The sequence below is a fragment of the Tauraco erythrolophus genome, chromosome 17 (genome assembly GCF_009769465.1).
Source record: "Tauraco erythrolophus isolate bTauEry1 chromosome 17, bTauEry1.pri, whole genome shotgun sequence".
Lineage (NCBI taxonomy): Eukaryota > Metazoa > Chordata > Aves > Musophagiformes > Musophagidae > Tauraco > Tauraco erythrolophus.
Genome location: NC_141481.1, coordinates 13,670,308 through 13,692,430, shown reverse-complemented (window position 1 = coordinate 13,692,430; position 22,123 = coordinate 13,670,308). Strand labels below are relative to the sequence as shown.

General features: G+C 51.6%; 2 protein-coding genes across 3 annotated transcripts; one reads left to right on the top strand and one right to left on the bottom strand.

The window, feature by feature from the left end:
- The first annotated feature begins 2,033 nt into the window (after window positions 1-2,033).
- On the top strand, window positions 2,034-5,540 carry LOC104379636 (hydroxyacylglutathione hydrolase like). 2 transcript variants are annotated; one of them, XM_086622361.1, is made up of 8 exons: window positions 2,034-2,226; window positions 3,162-3,225; window positions 3,286-3,431; window positions 3,933-4,041; window positions 4,217-4,320; window positions 4,521-4,622; window positions 4,710-4,789; window positions 5,035-5,540. In XM_086622361.1, the coding sequence occupies exons 1-8, from the start codon at window positions 2,122-2,124 to the stop codon at window positions 5,198-5,200; spliced, it is 876 nt and encodes a 291-aa protein (XP_086478487.1). In that variant the 5' UTR covers window positions 2,034-2,121; the 3' UTR covers window positions 5,201-5,540. The 2 variants fall into 2 exon arrangements, with proteins under 2 accessions (XP_086478487.1, XP_086478488.1); XM_086622362.1 differs by having other exon boundaries at window positions 3,162-3,226; window positions 3,314-3,431.
- A 99-nt stretch (window positions 5,541-5,639) lies between these two features.
- Window positions 5,640-21,354, bottom strand: CIAO3 (cytosolic iron-sulfur assembly component 3). The gene is made up of 11 exons (XM_086622359.1): window positions 21,254-21,354; window positions 19,547-19,642; window positions 18,213-18,356; window positions 17,758-17,890; window positions 17,285-17,419; window positions 16,850-16,968; window positions 15,528-15,657; window positions 15,216-15,288; window positions 11,656-11,793; window positions 10,374-10,531; window positions 5,640-9,389 (listed from the first exon to the last, which is right to left on the bottom strand). Exons 1-11 carry the CDS (start codon window positions 21,317-21,319, stop codon window positions 9,151-9,153), a joined length of 1,431 nt encoding a protein of 476 aa, XP_086478485.1. The 5' UTR covers window positions 21,320-21,354; the 3' UTR covers window positions 5,640-9,150.
- Window positions 21,355-22,123: the final 769 nt, after the last annotated feature.

The following is a 22,123-nucleotide window of genomic DNA, read 5'->3' as shown; positions in this document are numbered from 1 at the left end:
TCTGACCGGACAATAGTGTGTCAAAATGGATGGGATGAGCTTTGGGGGAAAATAAATCCAGATTTTCGCCGAGTGGGCCACCCCTCCCCTGCACCTTCCCATCCTTCCGCTCGGTGTCTTTAAACGAGAGAGACGCGAGCAAAGGGTGGCAGGACCCAGCCCGGGCTTGGCATCTGCCTCTTTAATGCATCTTCCTCCTAATTATATTTTCCTCCTAATTAGATCTTCTTCCTTGTGTCTTGGTCTCGGCTGCATACTGCAGATCTGCTCAAGTACAAGAGATTTTCAAACAAATGTTTTGCAGCTGAAACTAACAAAAGATTCAGACAGTTTTGGTTCCAGTTTTCTCCTGCTCTCCCCAGTGCGTGTTGGTAAGTGATGCCTCGATGGAGCCCGTAACCACCTGGGTGTCCCTGGTGTGACTTTGGTCTGCTCTTCCAGCCAACACGCTCATGGCAGTGCACGAGTGGGGTTTGGGGTAGCACCGTTTCTTTATTTGCTTTGAAAAGGTAAATTTTATGTAGTTCAGAAACGAAAGCGGTACCTAGGACTTTCCTGCCTCCTTAACTTTAATGCTGTGCTGCTGCCACGGAGCGTGACTGTACTGATGGCCGTTAGACAAATGAGCAAATAAACAACAGCTGTAAACTGGGCGTTGGTGGGGCAGTCTGGGAGAAGGGGGTTCCTTCTATCTCATAATTTAATTTAATTTATTTATTTTGTAGTAGTGATTGAAGTCAGCCAACTAGAAGCATCTTTCTGCCTAATGCTGGGGGGGAGCGGTGGTGTTTTGGGATCCTCTGGGGCTTTATCCACCTGTACCTTGTTGTTGAAAGCAGGACGGAGCACGTTCAGCGCTCGTTTCCTGCTTGCAAGCGCCGTTCCCCCGTCACAAGTGGTGTTTGGGGGACCATGGCCAACCCTGAACTGTGCCAGGCTCCTGCCTGCCCTGTGCCTTGGGTGATTTTTGGGCTTGAGCAGTTCGGAGTCTGTCCCTGGACCCTCCCAGGATCTCCCTTCTGCTGAACAGCAGCGTCAGTGCCCAGGGCTCATCTGTACCAGCTCGTGTTGCTGATGCTCCCAGTGGTGCCTGGTGGGAGCTGGCACCCCACAACGCTCCCAGGGCTGGGACAGCCTCATCCCTCTCATTTCATGGGAGAAGTGGCCGTTTTTGCAGGCCGGGCTGTGACTTGCTGCTTAGGTGGGCAGCACCTGGCAGGGCTGTGGTTTTGGGATCTGGGGGGGGGAACACCGTGTGCTGCATCCTTCCTCCTTGCTGCGCTCCCCTGCACCCTCATCCTCGTGAGCCTGGGTGCTGGTGGGACCTGGTGGGTGTCAGGGGGGTGAGCCGTGGGTCCTGCAGGTAGGGGGTCCCCTGCAGGTTGGGGGTCCCTGGTGACGTACCGAGGGGGTCCTTCAGGTGTGGGGGGGTCCCTGGTGCCATACCGAGGGCGTCCTGCAGGTGGGGGGTCCCTGGTGCATACCGAGGGGGTCCTGCAGGTGTGGGGGGGTACCCGGTGCCATACAGAGGGGGTCCCTGGTGCCATACCGAGGGGGTCCTGCAGGTGGGGGGTCTCCAGTGACGTACCGAGGGGGTCCTGCAGGTGTGGGGGGGTCCCCGGTGCCGTACCGAGGGGGTCCTGCAGGTGGGGGGTCCCTGGTGACGTACCGAGGGGGTCCTGCAGGTGTGGGGGGGTCCCCGGTGCCGTACCGAGGGGGTCCTGCAGGTGGGGGGTCCCTGAGGATGTACCGAGGGGGTCCTGCAGGTGTGGGGGGGTCCCCGGTGCCGTACCGAGGGGGTGTTTCATCCCTCTGCTCCCCGCCGGCAGCTGCGGGAGCCGCAGTGCGCCGGGAACCGTGGGAACGGGAAGGACGGAACGAAGCCCCCGCACCCGCGGCCGTACGGGGGGGCGTCACGCCGCGGCGGGCGGGCACGTCCCGCCCCCGCCGGTGCCGTGCGGGGCGGATCCGCCCCGCACGGCACCGGCGGGGGCGGGACGTGCCCGCCCGCTGCGGGGAGGGACCTCCCGCAGGTACCGGCCGCGTCCTGCGTGGGCTCCGCGGGGGTCGCGCTGGGGGGGGACGGACACCGCGCACCCCCCGTGTCCCGGGGGAGGGACGATGAAGGTGAAGGTGATTTCTGTCCTGGAGGACAACTACATGTACCTGGTCATCGAGGAGAGCACCCGGGACGCCGTCGCGGTGGACGCCGCCGTCCCCAAAAGGGTGAGAGGTGCTTGGCCCCCCCTCCCCAGTCTCGCCAGTCCCGGGTGGGCTGCGGGGTCCCACTTTGGGGGGGCTGTGCCTGCGGCGGTGGCCCCACGCGGGGTTGGCACATGGGGCCCAAACCAGACCCAAAACAAGGGAGAATAACCTCAAACAGGGCTTTGGAGCGCGTCTCCCACGTCAAGTCCTGTTTTCCGGGAGCCTGCGGCCGTGCTGCTGGAGCAGGCAGGAGAGGAGAGGTCACCCCTCGCCACCGTGACCCCCGTGGTCCCCCGGCCTGGTGACCCCCCCTTGTGCCACCCTCAGCCGCTCCACGTCGTGCAAACGCTGTCGCGGTTTTTAAGCGTTTGTTCCTGACTCAGACGTTTCCTTCCTCCAAGGAACGTGATCAGGAGCAGCCCGGAGGGTTTGTCAGTGGTGGTGAATTTTAAGTTGGTGTTAAGAGCCTGCTGGCAGCCGAGCCGCGCGGTTGGCAGCCTTGGCAGCCCTGCTCGGCCCTTCACCGTAGCGGAGGAGACGGGATGGGTTACATGGCCGCCATCTCCCTGCCACGGCGGCGACCCCGTGCACGGCCCGTGCTGCACCCTCCGTGCTTACACCGCGAAAGAACCGTCTGTAAAATGTCGCTGTCCCCGTGGAAGCAGCGTGTTTCCATCTGTCTGCTCCACTCTGCTCGAAAAGGGGGGGCGTGGGCAGCCAAGCCTTCGTCCCACCATCATCCTCTCATAGCTCGGCGGTTGTGTTTTGACTGTTTTCCATGCCGTGGTCCGCTGGGCCTCTCGCTGGCAGAGCGGTGCTGTACGGGACAGATCCTGCGCTGGGACGGGCACAGCGGGCACCGGCTGCTCACAACTGTGCCATGCAGCTGTAGCAGCCGTGGTGTGCGTGCCCCCTGCTCCGTGCGTTCACTTCCGTCTGCTCTGGGTACGTTTCAGTTGCTGGAAATCGTCAGGAAGGAGGACGTGGTGCTCAGGGCGATCCTCACCACCCACCACCACTGGTAAGCGCCGCTGGCATGAGTGGGGGGCGTCAGGGTGGTCACGTCCCGTGTGGAACCGGGTGCCCATTCCCACCTCTGCTGGCGCAGGGACCACGCGAGGGGCAATGAGGAGCTGGTGAGGATCTGCCCTGGCCTGCAAGTGTACGGTGCCGATGAGCGGATCGGGGCCCTGACCCACAAGGTGACCCATGACCAGGAGCTGACGGTATGTGGCCACAGGACCACGGGAGCACCTGGGGCCCGGCCCCCCGTGCATGTATCCTGCCCCGTGGGGCGGTGGTGGCTGGCATGGTGCTGGGCGATGGCATAGTCCCCAGTGGCACAGCACGGCACCGCACCGGGACGTAATGGGGTTGGTGCCTGGCTGGGGCTGTGCTCGAAATCCCCGTGCCCTGGGGCAGTTGCAGATATGGCACCATAGGTTCGTGGATTCGGGGCTGGGACGGAGCACTGGGCTGAAGGAGAAACCTCGTCCCGTTCTCAGCCTGTTCGGGATTGCACTGGGGGGCCCAGCCCTCTCCTGGGACCCCGCTGCTGCACAGCGTCGGAGCAGGCTTGTGCAACCCGGGGCTCACCCAGGCTGTCCCCCAGCATGTCTGTGACCTGCTGAGCCCCCGGGCAGGCGGTGCTGTGTGGTCTGGGGGGATCTGGGTGTCCAACAGGTCCGGGGTGACCCCAGCGGGGTCCTGACCCTCTCTCCCCGCAGTTCGGGGCCATCCGGGTGAGGTGCCTCTTCACCCCCTGCCACACCTCGGGCCACATGTGCTACTTCATGTGGGAGGACGGCTGCCCGGATGCTCCGGCTCTCTTCTCAGGTATCCCACCCTGCCCACGTGCGCCCCGTGGGTACTGGGGACACGGGGGTTGCTGCCTGTCCCCCCATGCTCGGTGCTCACGGGGCGAATCCAGCGCATGGGGGCTCCCACAGGGCACCCCTTCCCTGGGAGCGGGGCCAGGGTGCCCTCCATGTCCAGACCCCTTTTCCTGCAGGTGACACCCTGTTCGTGGGAGGCTGCGGGAAGTTCTTTGAGGGGACGGCGGAGCAGATGTACACCAACCTCACCCAAATCCTGGGGGCTTTGCCAAAGGAGACGGTGAGTCTTCTTATCTCGTGTCTCCTCCGTATCTCAGCCCCAGCCTAGAGAGAGACCCCACAGTCAGGACGGGGCTCGAGGCTGGCACTGCTCTGGAGGCAGCACCTGTCCCTGTCCCCGGGGCTGCAGTGGGATCAGGGTGGGTCAGACCTGGCACCAGGTACACGCGTGACGCCAGGTGCTTTCCGCTGGTGTTGCAGAAGGTGTTCTGCGGCCACGAATGCACCGTCCGAAACCTCAAGTTCGCCTTGAAAGTGGAACCGGAGAATGAAATAGTGAAGAAGAAACTCGCGTGGGCCAAAGTAAGTGGCCGTGCCCCTGCCCGGGGTGAGGGTGGAGGGGGGTGTTGGATGCTGATGGGTTTTGGGATGTCTCTGGTTCCTTGGCAGCAGCGGGATGATGAGGACTTGCCCACCGTGCCCTCCACGCTGCAGGAGGAGTTCCTCTACAACCCCTTCCTGCGGGTCACGTAAGCAGCGCCAGTGCCGTGGGGGTGCGATGGGCCCTGGCATAGGTCAACCCCGAACCAAGCTGGGGGGGGCAGGCCCGGGCTGGCTGGTCCTGCACAGGTGCCCCAGCACGTGTGCCCCAGCAGGCATCCAGCACCAGGATGTGACTCCCCTGTTGTCCATCCCGGTGTGTGCTGGGGTCCCGGTGGGGAGGGGGGTCCCCATCCCGTTCCCCGTGGTCACAGCAGAGCTGGTCTCCTTGCAGGGAGGAGCCCTTGCAGAAGTTCACGGGCAAGACGGACCCGGTGGAGGTGCTGAGGACCCTCCGCACCGAGAAGGATAACTTCAAGAAGCCCAAGGAGCGGCCCAATCCCCAGGCCATGCTGGCCTTTGACTGGGGACTTTTCAGCCCTTTTCTCGAGAAGAAGTGAGCAGCCGTGGTGTCCCCGTCGTGGTGGGGGCTTCCTCCTGGGCTGCTCCGGCCGGCTCTGCCTTACTCCTGTAAGACTCTGAAGTTGGGAAGTGGTTTCTGGCTTTAACCTGCTCGTTTCAAGGCTGCTCTGCTTCGCTCCCCCCAGCACCGTGCCAGCTCCCCTGGCCCACGGGAGCTTTGCCGAGCGCCCGCTCCCTGGGGCACGGGAACATGTGGGTGCTTTCGGCGAGCTCAGGCACCATGAAGCCCCCCGGGCTGCTGGGCTGCGGTCGCTGCTGGTCGGGAGGTGTTTTGGAGGTGAGGACACCCACGCTCGCCATGTTCGGGTTGGTGGGTGCAGGAGCCACGGGAGAGCATGGGAAAGGTGGGGATGCACGGGGGGCTGCGGTGCTGTGCCCCCCGGACCAGCGGCACCCATTGGGTGCTCCTGCCTGTGGTCCTGCCAGACCTGGGTGCTGCACCGCGCTCCGGGGGGGGTCAGCTGGAGCAGAGCTTTGCAGCAGTGCGGTGCCAAAGGCGCTGAGCTCCGACCTGGCCGGGCTGGGAGCAACTAGGTGTGGAGGAAGAGGAAGCCAGGAAGACCACTGGCATTTTTGCTGGCCATCAGCAGTACCTACTTGGCTCCAGACCTGGGCTAACAGAAACCCTCCTTGCAGTGGGGTTTAGGTACTTTTTTCCCCTTTTTCTTCCTTATTTTTATGGTAGGCCAACGTGGGAATGTTGCGTAGGGATTTGTACTGGAATTGCTGACTTAGGGGAGCCATCCAAACCGTGCAGCTCAGGCCTGGAGGAAGGTGTGCGTCTTTGGGAAATGCTTTTGAAGGTGTGACAGTTTTTAGGCAGCAAACAACAACGTGCTGCTGCGCATCTATTGCCGCTTCCCACCTTCCCAAGACAAAAAAACTGGAAAACACTTGGCTGAAACCTACATTTACATTGCCTCGTCTTTAGAGTAAGAGCGAGGGAGGAGCTGGGTCTCTTAAGCCTCTTCAGTTTGTGCAAAATCAGTACTGTATTTTATTTTTTTTTAAATTTGAGAATTGTGCAAAGCTTTGCGTTGCGGGTGGTGGGGAGGCGCGGTACAAGCTAGTAGTTTTGGGTTTTTTGGGGAAAAAGAATTAGGGCTTGATGGTGGCTCTGTAAATAGGAGTGAGAATCCCTCCGAAGGGGCTGGGCTTGGGCAGGGTGCTCCGTGTGGGACAGCCGCACGTCCCTGGGTGGTTCTTCACCTCCCCATGCGGAGCGGGCGCGACGGTCGCGGTGTTGCTGCGTTTACACCCGCTCCGTGTAATTCAGATGAAAACACAGCGGAGCGGAGTGGGTCCCACAATCCGTCACCGTGTGTTGGCATCTTAAACAGCGCCCAGGAGAAATTTCGGAGCTCCTAACACTGGAATAGAGCTGGCTTCAGGATCTTTCACCCGTGAGCCGCATCCGTCGCCACTAGAGCCTGGTTTGTGGCTGTTTCTTCCCTTGCTAGAAACTAGACTAAGGTTTTTGTTTTTTTTCCTTTTATTAAGTTATAGAGTCAGAATTTACTCTCCCCTCCAGGAGGGGAGGAATTAATCCTGCTGCACGAGTTGCCTCGGTACTGTGGCCTCAAAGTTCCTCAGTTTAAATGTAATGGTACAGTTTGTAGACGTCACCTGGGAGTTCCTCTGGCAGTTTGTTTATACTGGGAGCAGAGCTGCACCCATGTGTGTTCGGGGAGGGCTCCCAGCACCCTGCCTGCTGACGCTGATAGCAGCAGCACGCAGCGCAGGGGCTGGAAGAACGTCAAGCTGTTCTTGACACCATGGCAAGAACAGACACCCGGGAGCATCTTGGTACATTCTGAGTGGAGAGTCCTGTGACTCTCCAGCAGTGCACTTGTTGGTAACTGGAGAAAAGACAAACTTTAAACTCCCAATTGTTCAATCTGCAGCTAATTTAGCTTTATTTATTTGTGCGCTTCTGGCCCGACGTGCATGTTCTCAGCAGAAACAGACCGTGTTTCTCGTGCACTGAGGTAGGGAGTTTCTGACCTCAGCACTTCAGCGCAGGGGACTGACTTTGCCTTGGCAGTGCTTATCTCTCGCTGTAGATAAAAACTTTATGGTTTAGTGTAACACTGGGTTCTAATGCCACGCATGGAAAAGGGCACGCACTGGAACCACCGACCCGCTTGTGAAATGAACAGCGTGGGGAGGGGGAAAGCTGTGGGAGATTCTTGCCTTATGAACACTGTGAATTCACTGATTGATCAGCAACACCTGGAAAACAGAAAGCTTTTAATTAAAAACATTAAAAAAATGCCTTTTACATTGTTGGCTGCCTTTTAATAAAGAGTGGAGGAGGCTTTGAGGAGGACACAGGCAAGAACTGCCGGAGAAGCCGTTAGGAGAGGCGGGTCAAGGTCTGCCAGCTTTGCTTTTCGCCAGCCCTGAGCTCAAGGCCGGCAGTAACTGGGTGAGGGTTATCTCTGAAGAGGGGCCGGGCAAGGTTTCGGTCTGGGCTAGATGCAGTAACCAGCTCCAGCTGTCTGGATTTACTCTGAAGGAACAAAGCAACGTGGCAGCTTTGTTTCTCAGTTCTCGTCCACTTAACTCTCCTCCCTGCACAGCCCTTCTTCCTCCCACAGCAGTAACTGGAAAAAGGAGAAACACTGAAGTGATTCGATAACGTGATTCTCCAGTTCACGTTCACTTGCAGCTACAGGGAGATTCCACATCTGCCAGCATCCCTTCCCCTCGAGTTCAGGCCCAGCTGCAAATCCCCCCAGCAGCTGCCTTCCCCTCCTTGCAGCATTCTAACTCCAGAAAAAATGATATTCAGGTTAAATAGACCAAGACAGAGTTATTAATTCAGTTGTTTTTCTGTAAATAGCTCTGAAAATACCTGTAGGTAAAAATCCAGATAACAAGACAAGCACATTCCAGTAGCAAGAGACCAATTCTGCTTCACGTCTGTCTTCTGGCAAGGCACCATAATTAACCCAGATGTGGTTTCACCAACCCCTTGGACTGTCCTGGTAAAGTACTTGTAATGATTACACCTCACAGCCGCCTTCTATTCACTCTAGTAACACCTTTCTGAGGCACCAAGGACTTTGTCCTTCGTTGGAAAGAATGTTGGCAACAAATTCTTACTTGAAACACTGTAAAAAAAATTGTTTTCTCTGAATTTAAAGATATTGTCTCTCAGTAACTGGCTGCTGAAGATGGGGTGGATGAGACAATTCTGTGACTCCCTCTCTACTGTGTATTTAGGGAGAGAAAGAGAGTGTAATTGCCCACACTTGCAGACAGTTGTTATCATTAAAGGGGAAAAAAAATAATCACCCTAGCTTTTTCTTGCACGTTCACTCCAGTCACGTTTCAGCAGGTGGTAACAGCCCTGGAGATGAGGCTTCTGCCGCGATCGCAGGCAGCGGTGCCCGCCCCTGACAGGGCAGAGACTGCAGCTGGACCTCAAGGGCAGCCCAGGCAGGGGCAGGGAGCTGGAAAAACAGACCCCAAGGCCTAATTAGACCATTTGTAACTAAACGAGGATGTCCTGACAGAGACAGCCATGAAACTTGGTGCTGTGAAAACACAGCAAGGCCTGGACGATACTGTCACGCAGCGTAAAGCTCATCGCCACGAGGCTACTGCAAGCCAAGTCCTTCAGGACCTTAAATTCATCAGTGCTGGTGGGAACAGGATGTAAAGGGAGTGTGGATTTAGTCCTTCAAGAGTATGCAGAGGCTGGGTTGCACTACTGCTGCTTTTGACACGAGCATTTTTTATTTCTATCCCGCCAATAACTATAAAGCTGCAGGAATGAACATCGCCTGCTTCGTGCACATTTCCTTCTCCTCCCTCGCAGGAGCCCGAAATTGCAAACTCCCAGGGATGGCACAGAACCACGGCTGTCTTTTGAGAATCCCAAACACAATTGTGTTAAAAAGTATCTGCACAGCATCAATCTTCACCATTTGATGTTAAACCCGGCGCTCGCTCTCTCCACGGCGTGGTACTCGGTGTGCAAAGCTCTCACTGCCTTTCCCGGCTCCGTGCCGCCCAGCCACTGCTCGTACAGCTCGTGCACAGTCCGGTTCTTCTCTGGAATTTCAGTCTTGAGGGACTCGTACAGCCTCTCCACTTGCTGAAGCTGGTCCTTGCTGGATTCACTGTCGAGTTTGATCTGACCGCCTCCGTTTAAACAGCCTGGGAGAAAGGGAGAAAACGGCACGGAGTTTAGGAAGCGCTTCAGCAGGAAAAAAAACCCAAACCCAACTACAGTTAATCTACTCTGCACCTGCAAACAATTACAGAAATAAAAGCACCACTATAATTGTGGTTTACTCCCCAGTTATCTACCACCAGCAGGGCAGGCTGCAGGGGAGATTACTGGCCTGGTGTGCCCCAGCCCTGCTGCAGCACAGGGTGGGCTGGTTCCTGCCAGGGAGAGACAGGAGAGAAGCAGCAGGGAGCTCTGGCACTCATCTCATGCCCCCAGAAAAAGGCCAGGACACAACCCAGGAGACAACAGCCTTGGAGCCTCAACTAAAGGTAAGATAAACGTGCCTGGGATGTGTTCTGGGTTTGCTGCTGGGGTGGGCTACGAGTTGAGCTGCGCATCGTGTGGTCGCCCAAAGCAGGGTCCTGGTGCTGAGCAGCCCCTCAGGGAGAAAACGCTTGCTCAGAGTGCCAAGAGTGGCAGCTCAGCATCACTTCAGGCTGGGTTCAAGCTGCCCGTGCTCTCTGCTAGCAGCCTCAAAGAGAACCAGGGGAGAGAAAAAAAGAGGGCTTGCACAAAGTGGAAAAGGGAATAAAATAGCTAGAAGGAGACTTTCTTCACCAGCCGGAGCAAGTGTTCTCCAAAAGCATAACGGTCAATTTTGTGCCATTTTAGAGGAAGAACCTCCTCATGTAGCAAAGAGCTCAGAAAACCAGGAGGACCTTCTTCAAAGCACTAATTATGCCAATTTTGTGCAGTGGAATTTAACTGTAACTACTTAAATCCTGAAGAATTACTGGCTTCTAGGTAGGAAAATATACACACAAAACCTCAGAAATTCCGATGCTGTGACTATCACATCTCAGGAGTTTGAAAGCTTTGCCACAATAATCAGGATGTGAGGAACTGCCAGTTGTTCTCACATTTTGGGTAGGATACAGCTTCTTGCAGCTATGGATTGAGAGTCTCACCTGACGGGCAGGCCATGACTTCAACATAGTGATAGGGCGATTTCCCTCGTTTCAGCTTTTGCACTAAGTTCTGTATGTTTCGAAACCCATATGCCAAAGCAAACTGGAGCAGGACTACTCCATCCTTCTCCAGTGTCACCTCCTGGAAGTCCTTGTTTCTGAGGAACAAGAGCAGAGAAAACCGTTCTTATCCAAATTAACTTCTATTTTAAACTTCAAAGAGCCCTGTGCTAAAATAAGGTTCTTTGTGAAGTCTTACTCAAGACAGCTGGCCTAGTTCTTTGCCACCCAAACAAATCAGAGGAAGGAAGGAGCTTAGAGATCCTTTTCCAATCTCGTTTGAGGACCTGCCACCTGGCTGAGTTTGCTGAACAACACCTGTGCTGAAGAAATCCTTAAAATCTAAGCAAATGGAGCCTACACAAGAGTTTCATTGTGACAGGTCTTCTGAGTTGGCTTCAGCCGAGTTACACATTAGTGAGGCCACTGAGGAAACTTTTAAACTGTAGTGGGTCATAAAATCAAGGAGCAAACCATTATTGAAGGCTTCCAGGCTCCTATTTCCTAGTGGAAATACCTGTTCCTGATATAAAAATCAAATCCCTTATTCTTTACAAGTATTTCATATTCAGACTCGGGGCGGGGGGGGACTGTTTCTTCTGCGTCCTAGACCAGAGAATCCTAAACATAACTATTGCTGATCAGGGATACAGTTCATGGTACATCAATATTATAACTGGGAAGCCAGAAGGAATCTCAGCTGAATGAGCCTCCGTGCCCAAACTCAAGCCATTTGTTTTCTGTCTTGGCACAAGAGAGTTAAAACAGATCCCCAAAGCCCTGACACAAGGTCTTCTGCTCTGGGATAGCCAGATGAGTAACAAATCCAGGTTATCCCAAAGCCCTGACACAAGATTTTCTGCTCTGGGATAGTAACAAATCCAGGTTATCGGTCTGACTGCCGGTGAGGAAGCCCACATCCATACCAGCTCTGTCTTCTCAATCACTCTAAAAATTGCCTGCAACTTGATACTGGGAAAATCCATCAGGCCAGAATAAAGTGTGTGTGTGGGTGGCGAAGGGGCTGGAAGTCTCCAAGGGAAAGGCTGCACGGAGCGCTGGCTGACTTACTGCTTGGCAGCTGTGGGAGTGAGAAGCCAATTCCCATGCCTTGAAGTAAAACATTCAACGTTGCAAAGAAAGTTTTGGCCCATGAGCAGCGCAACAACGTGACCAAATTGCAATAAAAAGAGTGCTTTCTGCAGGGCTTTACACTTCTTACTTTAAAGGTTTGTACTGAAGTGTATCCACATGAATTCCAAAGAGTTCCTTGGCTGCATGCTTGTACACGTGCTCCAAATAGCCACCAGAGCCACCCCCGGAGTGGCTGGTGAGCTCCTCTGCTGCAGCACTGCTGAACCTGGGGGAAGGAAGGAGGAGGCAGTTTTAGCAGAATCTTTGATAAAACGCAACAGCCAGCACAAATGCAAAGGTCCAGAGGACTGGAAAGTAACAGCCCCCCTCCCTTTGACCTCCCAGCTTCTCCCTTTCTCCTGGGAACCAATTATTTATAGCTTCAGGGCCCAGCAGATCTAACCCTGTGCTGCCCAGCAGCCTTTGGGTCAAGCTCAGTGGAAATACTGTCACGTAGGCCTGACTTATGCCAACTTAGTCTTCATGTATCAAAAATATGTTTTGGAATATTTGAGTTACAAGGACAATCATCATCACCTGACATGCATATTTTTTTAGCTTCCTGTTTAATATAGAATCACAGACTGGTTTGGGTTGGAAGGGACCTCAAAGACCATCCAGTTCCAACCCCCCTGCCATGGGCAGGGACACCCTCCACTGCACCAGGTTGCTCAATGCCTCATCCAGCCTGGCCCTGAACACTTCCAGGGATGAGGCAGCCACAACTTCTCTGGGCAACCTGGTCCAGTGCCTCACCACCCTCACTTTGAAACAGGAGGAGGGTAATGAAGCAATGGTGGTACAGGTCTGTGCAACCTACGTGTCTCTTGGAGAAGAGAACCTAGCACAAGTCCTGTCTCAGTCAAGCTCATCAGCGCTAAAGCTTTTCTGTGACATCAACAAAAGCAGAGTTCATTACTGAAAGCTCTAGTTCCATGTTACGACACATTTTTTGAAACCAGCTGCTTTAGATGTGGTTGCTGGGACGGAAGAGAGCACTTCTAGGAGGCATCAGCACTACGATCAGAAGCAGAGAGAGAAGAAATCCGTGTTGCTGTGGTTTCACGTGCTTAAAGTTGTGTCACAAAGGCAAACAAGCCTCAAGATGCCAGGGTGTTTGCTCCGTACAGGGTTGTCCTCAGCAGATTCCTGGTTTGAGTTCAACACATTTTTCGTGTTGAACAACCACGTTACCACAAGTTCGCTAATCCCAGTGCTGCACAAATAATTCCACCTCACTGACATGCCAAAACACAACCAGCTATTCCGCGGTCAAGATAACGTTTCTCAAGAACAGCTCACCAGATGGCAGCCACAACAATGGCTTTTGTTACGAGAGAACAACAAGATGAGGGATCTGCTTGTGAGCACTCAGCAGGCAGCGACACTTTCCTTCTCCTCCTAACAGCTGCAGAAGGGAAAACACTTGAACTCAGGCCAAGGAGTTTCAAGCCCAGTCGAAGACGTTGCCTCTTGCAGATAAAATCTTCGCTTTGGAAGAACTGCAGAAGGCAACACTTGAGCCTGCAATCACCCCCAGAAACTATTTTTAATTTGATCTTGTTTACAGGAACTGAGCTTCATTAACAAAACAGTTCGGTGTGTCTGGCCTCACGTACTGCTGCTCTCTTAGAACGGGGCTGCCAGTAAGCTCCAGTGCTGGCCTGGAGCAAACGCTCGTACCAGCAAAAGTCCTGGGATTTCTGGCGCTTTATCTCGTTCCTGCTGCCAAATGTAATAACCTCTTAATGGGCTTTTCCACGTGCTGGTGGATAAAGTGGAACAGCAGCCAGTGGATTGCTGATGTGAAGGCTCCGAGTCCTGAGGAATACGTGCTGTTTGCAAGCAGTCGATTTACTGGGCCTGTTAAAGCCACCAAAAGGTTATGGAGGTGCTTTATCACCACCAGCACGAGGCTTACTGCCCAGAACGTGCTCCTAAGCAGCTGGCCAGAGATGTTTATCGAGTAATTAGACGTGCAGTTCTATGTTATAACTGACACTTCCATAATGTCATTTCCTAAGGGAACCCAAACGCTTCGGAATCTTTTTTACCCCTCCGTTGTTTGTGAGCGGTGTTAGCAACACAGCAGATGGATCAAAGCACCTGTTCACAGGGGCAACTTTTGAAGTTGTGCTTTTGGGACTCAACCATGCAGAAGTTTATTATAGCTGGGAGTACTTCTCTTTTTTTGATGTGAAAGCAATCTGTGTATGCACCATGAGAGAAAAAGGCATTTAATCCTGGAAAAAGTGTGCATGAATCATCTGTGCTTGTAAATGTGTTACGTGAAACCTACCCCTACCAATGCACTGAAACGTAGCAGAAGGAAACTGAGGCTCTGGGCGTGCACATAATCTTCAATCTCTTTTTTAAATTAAGTATTCATTACATGAAAGGGATTGAACAGCAAGAGGCTGTCTCTACCTCACATTCTCCTTCTTTTCAGAAGCACAGGAGTGCCCAATGTGTATAAAAATTAAAACTAATCTAGGAAATAGGCCTCACGTAAAGCAGCTCCTCTCACAGCACTGTGAACGTACACGTGCTGATCAGACAATTCCGGAGCCAAGGCTGCCAGTGGCACTTGGTTGGACTGGAAAGACTTGAAGTCTATTTAGAAATAACCCAAATTTCAAGTGTCACATCTGCAAGGGGTACAGCTGAAAACAGACTGGTGTCACTGTTACTCAGATGGTGCAGATTTGTGGAATCAAAATCTCTTCTAAAAACTTAAGGTTCCTGAGCAGTGAGTTTTTGAACCATATACTTGGTTCACTGCTTCAAGGTTGCTGCACATGTAGCCTTTCTGTTTATTAACGTGCCAAGAGCTACAAAGATATTTCTTTTAAACTGAAGAAGAGAACGCTTTTGTTTAGCATTCTGGGCAGAACCACCACCGCACGTCAATCCAGACAGGTCAAACGTGGTTTTCAGGTTGCCACAGCCACTTGTATCTCTGTGCAGCTGTCACTTAACCAGATGTTACTTTTCAGTTGAAGCAACTCAAGTCTAATTTTTGCACATGGCTTAGATACCTTTCTTTTTTTCACATAAAGACTCCTAGAGGTTAGCTGAGTGACCTAAATATTTCTTGTTTACGCTTTAATGGTGGAATCCTTACAGGAGCTCTGAGAACTAGGAACAGATAAAGCGAACTGAGTACGGTGCAATAACAGGTTTTCTTTTAGCAAACTCTTTTATCACTGATCTGGACTTTACACTTTTCACAGTTTGCAGGTAGATTTTTGTGGGATTCCACCAGCTATACTGTGAGTAACAGCAGCTGAAGTAAATCACTGTCATGCAACTTGTACTTCTCTGCACAATTGTTTTGTCATTATATTCTTACTGAGCTAATTCTAGCAATCCTGCTGCTTTACAGTGACAGCTGCTAATCCTTGGGACTACTAAAATGCAGAACAAATAGCCTGAGATTCTTGAAAAGTGGAAATTCATCATATTCTGTACATTAACTATTTGAATGCACAATTGTCCTGATTGAGGTGACACAAGAAAACAAATCAAGTACAAACACATGCAGCCTTATGTAGAACAGTAGTGGAAAAGCAAACTGTGTTGAACAGCTCTACAAATACTGGATGAAAAAGAACATGACTGAAGATGCCGACGAGATTTTGTTCTTACATGGTATCCAACGGAGCAGGATCTATGTCTGACAGAGAGACTCCTTCTTGTTCCAACAACTTCAGCACTTCTCCTAAAACAGAACCACAGATACAAAAAGTTCTTATTTTGGGGATAAAGGAAAAGAAGATACACGGATAAGAAACTGCAAGTAATCTGCAACTCTTACCCGGAGATGATTTGTGCTATTAAAGTGTAATTGCACAGCAACATCCACACACAATGTCCTTTCCCAGAGACAAAGGGTTACTAAACCAGCAAACGCTACAGAGGCTTTCAGCAATGGGCTGGACTGCCTTTGGCTCTGCTTACCTGTGGTGATTACACAGTCCACATCACGAGTTTGGTACTCTTGGTTGAAAAAGTCTGGCCTCGAAGCCTCCAGCTTTTTGTCATAACAAGGCATCACTGTTATGTGGTATATCTGGTCAGGCGTTAAGTGCTGCGAGAAAGACAAAGCTGTGCAGTTGAACTGGCCAACATCAAACCTATATCACAGAATCACAGAATGTCAGGGATTGGAAGGGACCTCAAAGGATCATCTAGTCCAATCCCCCTGCCTGAGCAGGACTATTGAGAGAGATGTTTGCCAGGTAAAAAGCAGAATGATGAAACTAATGCCACCATGCCTCTGGAAATACTCTCCACTATTACCGAACTTTTATACACACACACATTTATATAGACATTAAATTACTTCTCTCATAGAACCTGATTTTCCTTAGTAGCAAGCACCAGTGGTATGATCTTTTACAGGTTCCTCCCTGGTCCTTTTCCTAGTGCAGATGATCCAAAAAAGTCAACCAGTGAAGTGAATTCCTAATTATGCAGTTAGAGAATATGCTTCCTCCACGCTACTAAAACCCAGCCCCTGCATCTGCAACTAAGAAATGATCTGGCATTGGACAAAAAAACCTCATGACCATCCAAGAAATAAGCACAGGCTGAGGAAACAAGCCATTGACTCAAGGCCATTGTTTCAGTATCTTGTGCCAAATATTCTTAGCAGCTGCCAATTTTTGTAACGAGTACGCAGATGTCAGCATTTACTCCATGCAAGTGTTAAACTGCTGCTCGTTAATGGACAATAAATCATCCAACCAGAAGTGGTGCTTAAGTTTCTTACTGGACAAATCTAGGCTATTAGTATAACTCTAGTCTTTAAACATCAAATTTACATTTGGAAAGATTCCAAAGGTTAAAGACTGAGAACAGAACTAAAATGGAACTTTAAGCTGGGAACAAGCTTTTCAGACAAGACATGATCTGCACGTATGCACTGACTGAAGTTTTGTCTTAGGATGATCTGGTTTAAGTTCTTCACCAACTTTAAACAACAGGAAAATACCACACACAGACAAGATGGGAGCACAAAGACACTGAAAAATAAGTTTCTCTGGCCTTCCCAAAGCACACACAGAAGTAGTCCATGCAGCACGTGCTTAGTGTTAGTGCCCTAGCTGCTATTTTGTCTCATTAGACAAAATAGGAGTGAGAAAGATGCTGCCTTTGCTGGCTTTTGCAGGACAATTTTTACCTTTAAACTCTCATGTGTAACATGTAGCAAAATAAAAAAACGTCACCTCTCAGTGTTCAAATTTAGCAGCCTGCCATGGCATGCTTCAGATCCTTACCTGCTGTTCTGCAAAATGGCCCTTGACCAAGGAGCCCATGACCTGCTGCGGAGACTTGGTGGTACTGATGTACGGAATGATGAAGCTGCCGTGGGTTTTCTCTGCGTAGCAGATCCAACCTGGGAAGAGTGTGATTAGCAAACTGAATTAAAAAACAACGAGCAGCCCTTTACTCTGCCCACCCTGCCCCCAACCCCGGGCTTAGTATCCATTAATAGCCATTTTCAGCCTCACTTCAGCACAAAAAGCAAAGGAAGTATAACACAAGATTCATTTTGGAGATCAGCAGGAAACTGTTAACACAAAGATCTCTTTGTATTGGGAAGAGAGTAATCCTCTAAGGAAATTTATCCATTTAAACTTTTCTGCCTAGCTTTTTGCAGTGTACTATTTGTATGCCATCCCATTATTTCTGTAGCTGATTTAATACCACACCTGGACAGGCAGAAGCGAGCATTGGCAAAGCCTTTTTGTCTTCGGATTGCTTTCGGAAGCGTTTTACAAACTCTTTCTGGCTCTCCAACAGGCTGAAGTTCCTTGAGAAGGTTGTATCAAACACATAGTGCACACCTAGGCAGCACAGCATCTGGGTTAAAATCCACAGGAAAGACAGAGCAAACCCCAACAAAAGCCTCCAGCCAAACTGGATTCAAACTTATTTACGTCTTAGTTACAGGTATCAATTTCTGCAGTTGAGAGTGAACCTTTCGCCCCAGCACGCTGGCACAGTAAGACGAGCAAAAGTGATGGGAGGACTGCAAATCCAAAATTTACAGTTCCTTCCTTCCATCACTCCAAGTTTATTACGTGACTGAAGTTGTAGCCACTCTTGTGTGCTCGTAACAGTTATGGTTAACGTATTCCCAGCAGCCCCCTCCGTGAGCAACAGAACACACCACCACACTTGCCTAAACTCTTTAAGAACGCAGTCAACTTCTTCGCTGTTTCCAGAACACCCATTTTACATCTTGCAGCTAGTGACGCTCTGGATTGTGGTGAAACAGAAACCACCACCAATTTCTGTTCATTGGGAGCAGCAGTCTTTGAAAAAAAAAACGAATAACAGCACTGTTCAGACAGTATTAATGTGGCACATGCAGAGCTCCCAGCACACTAGAACACAGAAAACATCTCCCAGCTTAACTCTGAAGTCAGTAACTACAGCAAAGGTCCTTTCCAAACCCAGGATTACTTTTTAAAAAAAAAAAACAAAACAATGCACTAAGAATGCCCTCAGATCCTTTAGATCTCTGAAACTGATTTCTGTGTGCGCTCTTTCCACGCGTGCTTCTGCAGATGCATCACACCAATCCCTGAGGACTTTCAAACCCTGCAGCCTGCCTAGCCAGGACCTGTCACCCACCTTGTTAAAAGTCAGGATTTTGCACAGCTCCTCGTGGCTCTGTTGAGTGATTAAAACACTCTCTGCCGACGTAATGCAGCCACTACAGGCTAAACAGTCGTTCAGAGTAATTTTAGCCTTTTCCAATTTTTGGGCTTCTCCATCCTGGAAAGAAACAGATCAGACTCAGTTCTGGTCCCAGTGTGGAATTAGGGAGCACTTTTCCCACCTTTGCTATATTTAGTAACAAAGATGTTGCCCTTTCACGCTCTCAGTTCATCACTAAAAAAAGTATCTTTTATTTTTAGTAAGATGTGGCGGAAGACAAATATCTTGGAAGTTTGCTGCTTTTCGTGGGATTATTTGGCACACAGATGCCAACGTGCTGAGGAGCCTCAGGGAAATTTTAGCAAGACTAAGAACATCATTTCCTTCAAACACAGACCAGTTGCTTAGGCCACAATTTTTTGTGCTATCTGGTGGGGCAACATTGCACCAAAACACTGAATATACCATCCCAGAAGCCAACAGGGTCTGTCCTGCTCAGTTTTTCAATGCTGATGGGAGAACTGGATGGCAGCATAGCAAAGACAGTGTGTGGCTTGCCACTGGCAGGAAATATTTTTCATAATATTTGACCTGAATAAGTCAGTTTTCCCATAAGAGTCTCCTCTTAAACTTCACTTCTTAATAAAGTCAGAAACAGACCAAGCAATTAGGTACTGCTAAATTAAAATTCTAAAATAAGAAACCAGATTTCTCTGGAAGTGCTCTATCCCCCTTTTTTAAACCAAAAGGTCGTTATCTGCTTAAAGTTAAAAGCACCATTTCTAGCTGGATTCCCTTGGTTAACTAAGAAATGCTAATAACCTTTTCTGTGTAAAGAGGAAAATAATTCCCCAGAACTCGGCATTAATTTTGTAAACAGGAGGCTTACGAATTCTGCAGGCTATTTAACAACTAATTTGAAATATTATTAAAAAAAATCAGAGCCAAATTTGAGAGTATCTATTTGAACCTCTTTGGGAACGAGCACCCCACTGCATGACATAATGCAGTAAGAAAAGACACTGTCTCAAATAATCTACGAATTGCTGATGCTCAAGTACTGATGGCAAAACAGATTTCTAATTAACGCCAGGGTTTCAGAGCACAAAAAGATAAACACAAAAACACTGCTTACAAAACCAGGCAATTAAAAGCTGAGCTTTGGAGAAAAGACACAAGAATTCTGACAGCAATAGCAACATTTTTGTAATATCTTGGTCCTCTCTGAGGCGTTAAATGCAAATACATAACACCACACTCAGGGTTTCTGGATATTTTACACAATGATGAAGAAAACCCACACGTACCTGGTTGATCTGAAAATAGCTCCCATCTGCTTCAATCCTGATCTTCGCTGCTGCTTTTCCAGGCTTTTTTTCCACTTTTACAGGTTTGATACACTCCTGGAAGAGAAACGAAGCCCAAGAGCGAGGAGATGAGCCACGAAGTGTCAGATTTAACAGAGACCAGAACGCTCAAACCCGGCACCAGTGCGGAGCGAACGTGGCTCGCTCTCCCTAAGCTCTGCTGGATTTACTCACAGCGCCCGTGACCACCACGGAAAAGGGAAAAGCAGAACTGCTCACCCCTTTTTCACAGAAGGAACACTTTTCTGGCATCATACCAAAAGCAGAGGGCAGCTGTGCTGTTCTTGCCGAGGAACACAGCCTGTTTTACGGAGCCTTTAAGGGCAGGGAGGCTTGCCTGCACAGCCCTGCTCCCTGAAACCTCACAGCCCACCGTGCATTCTCCATCCCGACTTTTAACCGACGGAGGCGTGGTCACCCCCTCAACGTGTGCCTCGTGCCAAGGAAGTTCCATTTAACGTCCAAAGGACTCCACCGACCTCAGATGGACTGCTTCCAGCGCTCTGCATCGTGCTGTGATGAAGTCCCAAGGGTGCTTTTGCATTTTGTGCCATTTTTTTATTCTTTAGGTGCCTCATTACTCCTTGTCCTACTTCTACAGCGGGGATTCGCTTTGCCTTTTACCCTCCTTGCTCTGTCAACATTTTCAGCTCTGTTCCCCCCCATTAATCCAGCTTTACTACGTTTTGCAAGGTTCAGAGACCAGCAGGAACAATTCATTATGACTCTTCAGCTACGCTCACTGAATAAAACAAACAAGGATCTCTGCTTGAAAGAGAAAAGCAGGACTTCACCAGGAAACCCAAGTACTGCAAGGAGAGTTATGGACTCACAGAATGGTTTGGGTTAGACGGGACCTCAAAGATCATCCAGTTTCAACCCTGCCATGGGCAGGGACACCTTCCACTACACCAGGTTGCTCAAACGTTAACGGGATTTGCTACACCCCATTCCACTGACCTCTTTTCAGGACAGTTTTTGTGCCGTACTTGTCAGAAAACACATCCAGGATGACTATTTTGTGCTTTTGCTTGAACACTCCAGAAGGAACAGTGCTGCTCCATCCCCGCTGCGCATTCCCAGTTCTCTGCCACCCGCTCCCGTAAGGATCCGTGCGGTTGAGCAGTGCACAGGGAAACTGGTTTAGGCTTTTTTGGGGGGATCTGGACTAACATTTAACAGGGCGGTTTCCAGGTCGGGCTGGGAATGCCCAGCTGGCTGCGGAGCCGGGATTTCTCTCTCCAGCTGCTGACAGAGGCTTGCAGCGATCTGCGCTGCTCCTCGCTCTGCTCCCTACACACCGGCTGGAGGAGGCGGGGAGGCACCTCCGGGTTTTTTTTCCCTTTTATCACTTTAATCAGCAGCACCCGAAGGACGCGGGAAAGGGGCGGCCGTGCTTCCCCCCCCGCCCCCCCTCACGCTGCCGGGCCGAGGGGCCCTGCCCGGGCCAAGAGCTGCTGGGCGGGCGGGCGGCACGGCCGGGGCTGTCACCCACCCCCCCAGCGCCATCCCCTCACCCTGCCCAGGCGGCACCCGCGGATCGGCGGCGGTGGGCAGCGCCGCGCCGCCCCGCCATAGGGCCGCGGCCTGTTCCCCACGGCCGGCCCTCGCCGCCCCCAGCCCCGGCAGCCCCCGGCCCGCACCCACCTGCGAGGGCCCGATGTAATCGTCCAGGTCTGTCAGCTGCAGCACGCCGCTGAAGGGAGACGCCATCGCGGCGGCCAGCGGGGCGGGCGGGGACCGCCACACTGCCGTAAAACGAGAAGCGCCGCACTGTCGTAAAAGAAATGGCGCCACGCCGCCGTAAAAGGGATCGCGCCACACCGCCGGAAAGGGCCGAGCGGGGCGGTCCGCGGCTGCGCCGGGGGTGGGCGCGCATGCGCGGAGCGGTCCGGGGGGGCTGCGAGGGGAAGGGGCAGTGATGGCGGGAGGGGTGGGGAGGGTTTGTGTGTTAGCGGGGCCTACGGGCCGTGTGTGGGCTGAGGTGAGGTCAGGGTGGCAGCGCGGCCTTGCGAACAGCGCGGGGTCTGTGTCGGGGTCTCCATGTTCCCGCAGAGAGCGAGTCCTCGCAGCCGTTGAGCTTTTGGGGGCCCCTTGGACACCCGCCGCCCTTCCTGGGGCTGCTCCCTCCCAGAGCGGCAGCCAGTGAGGCTGCTGCCCGTGTGGCGGAGGGATTTGAGGCTGTAAATCCTCCCCGAGCTGCTGGCTGTGTCCATGCAAACGCACAAACTTCGTTTGTTAAGGGGTTTGGGGTGAGAAACGATTAGTTCTCTGAAGGAAGTGGTTTTGTTTGCGTGAGAAGCAGCGGAGAAAGCAGTGTGACAATTTTCTGGGGTTGCTGGTAAGGCTGTAGGGTGGTCTGGTTGAGAACTTGGCATCCTCTTGGTTGCAGACCCTGCTTGGAGATTTCCCTGCATCAGTGGTGTTTCCAGGAAAGCCTTGCAAATTTGGGCTCTTACAGCGTGAAACTTTATGTTAACAGGAGCTTTATTTAACAAAAAAACCATCTTTGCACAG

Excerpts from the sequence above, each read along its gene's own strand:
- LOC104379636 (XM_086622361.1), top strand. The coding sequence starts at position 2,122 with ATGAAGGTGAAGGTGATTTCTGTCCTGGAGGACAACTACATGTACCTG. Across the intron at positions 3,226-3,285 it reads CCTCACCACCCACCACCACT|GTGCCCATTCCCACCTCTGC; the intron begins GGTAAGCGCCGC and ends GTGTGGAACCGG. Across the intron at positions 4,321-4,520 it reads GGGCTTTGCCAAAGGAGACG|AAGGTGTTCTGCGGCCACGA; the intron begins GTGAGTCTTCTT and ends CTGGTGTTGCAG.
- CIAO3 (XM_086622359.1), bottom strand. The coding sequence starts at position 21,319 with ATGGCGTCTCCCTTCAGCGGCGTGCTGCAGCTGACAGACCTGGACGAT. Across the intron at positions 15,658-16,849 it reads GCCATTTTGCAGAACAGCAG|CACTTAACGCCTGACCAGAT; the intron begins GTAAGGATCTGA and ends TCTTTCTCGCAG. Across the intron at positions 15,289-15,527 it reads GGACTGTGTAATCACCACAG|GAGAAGTGCTGAAGTTGTTG; the intron begins GTAAGCAGAGCC and ends GTTCTGTTTTAG.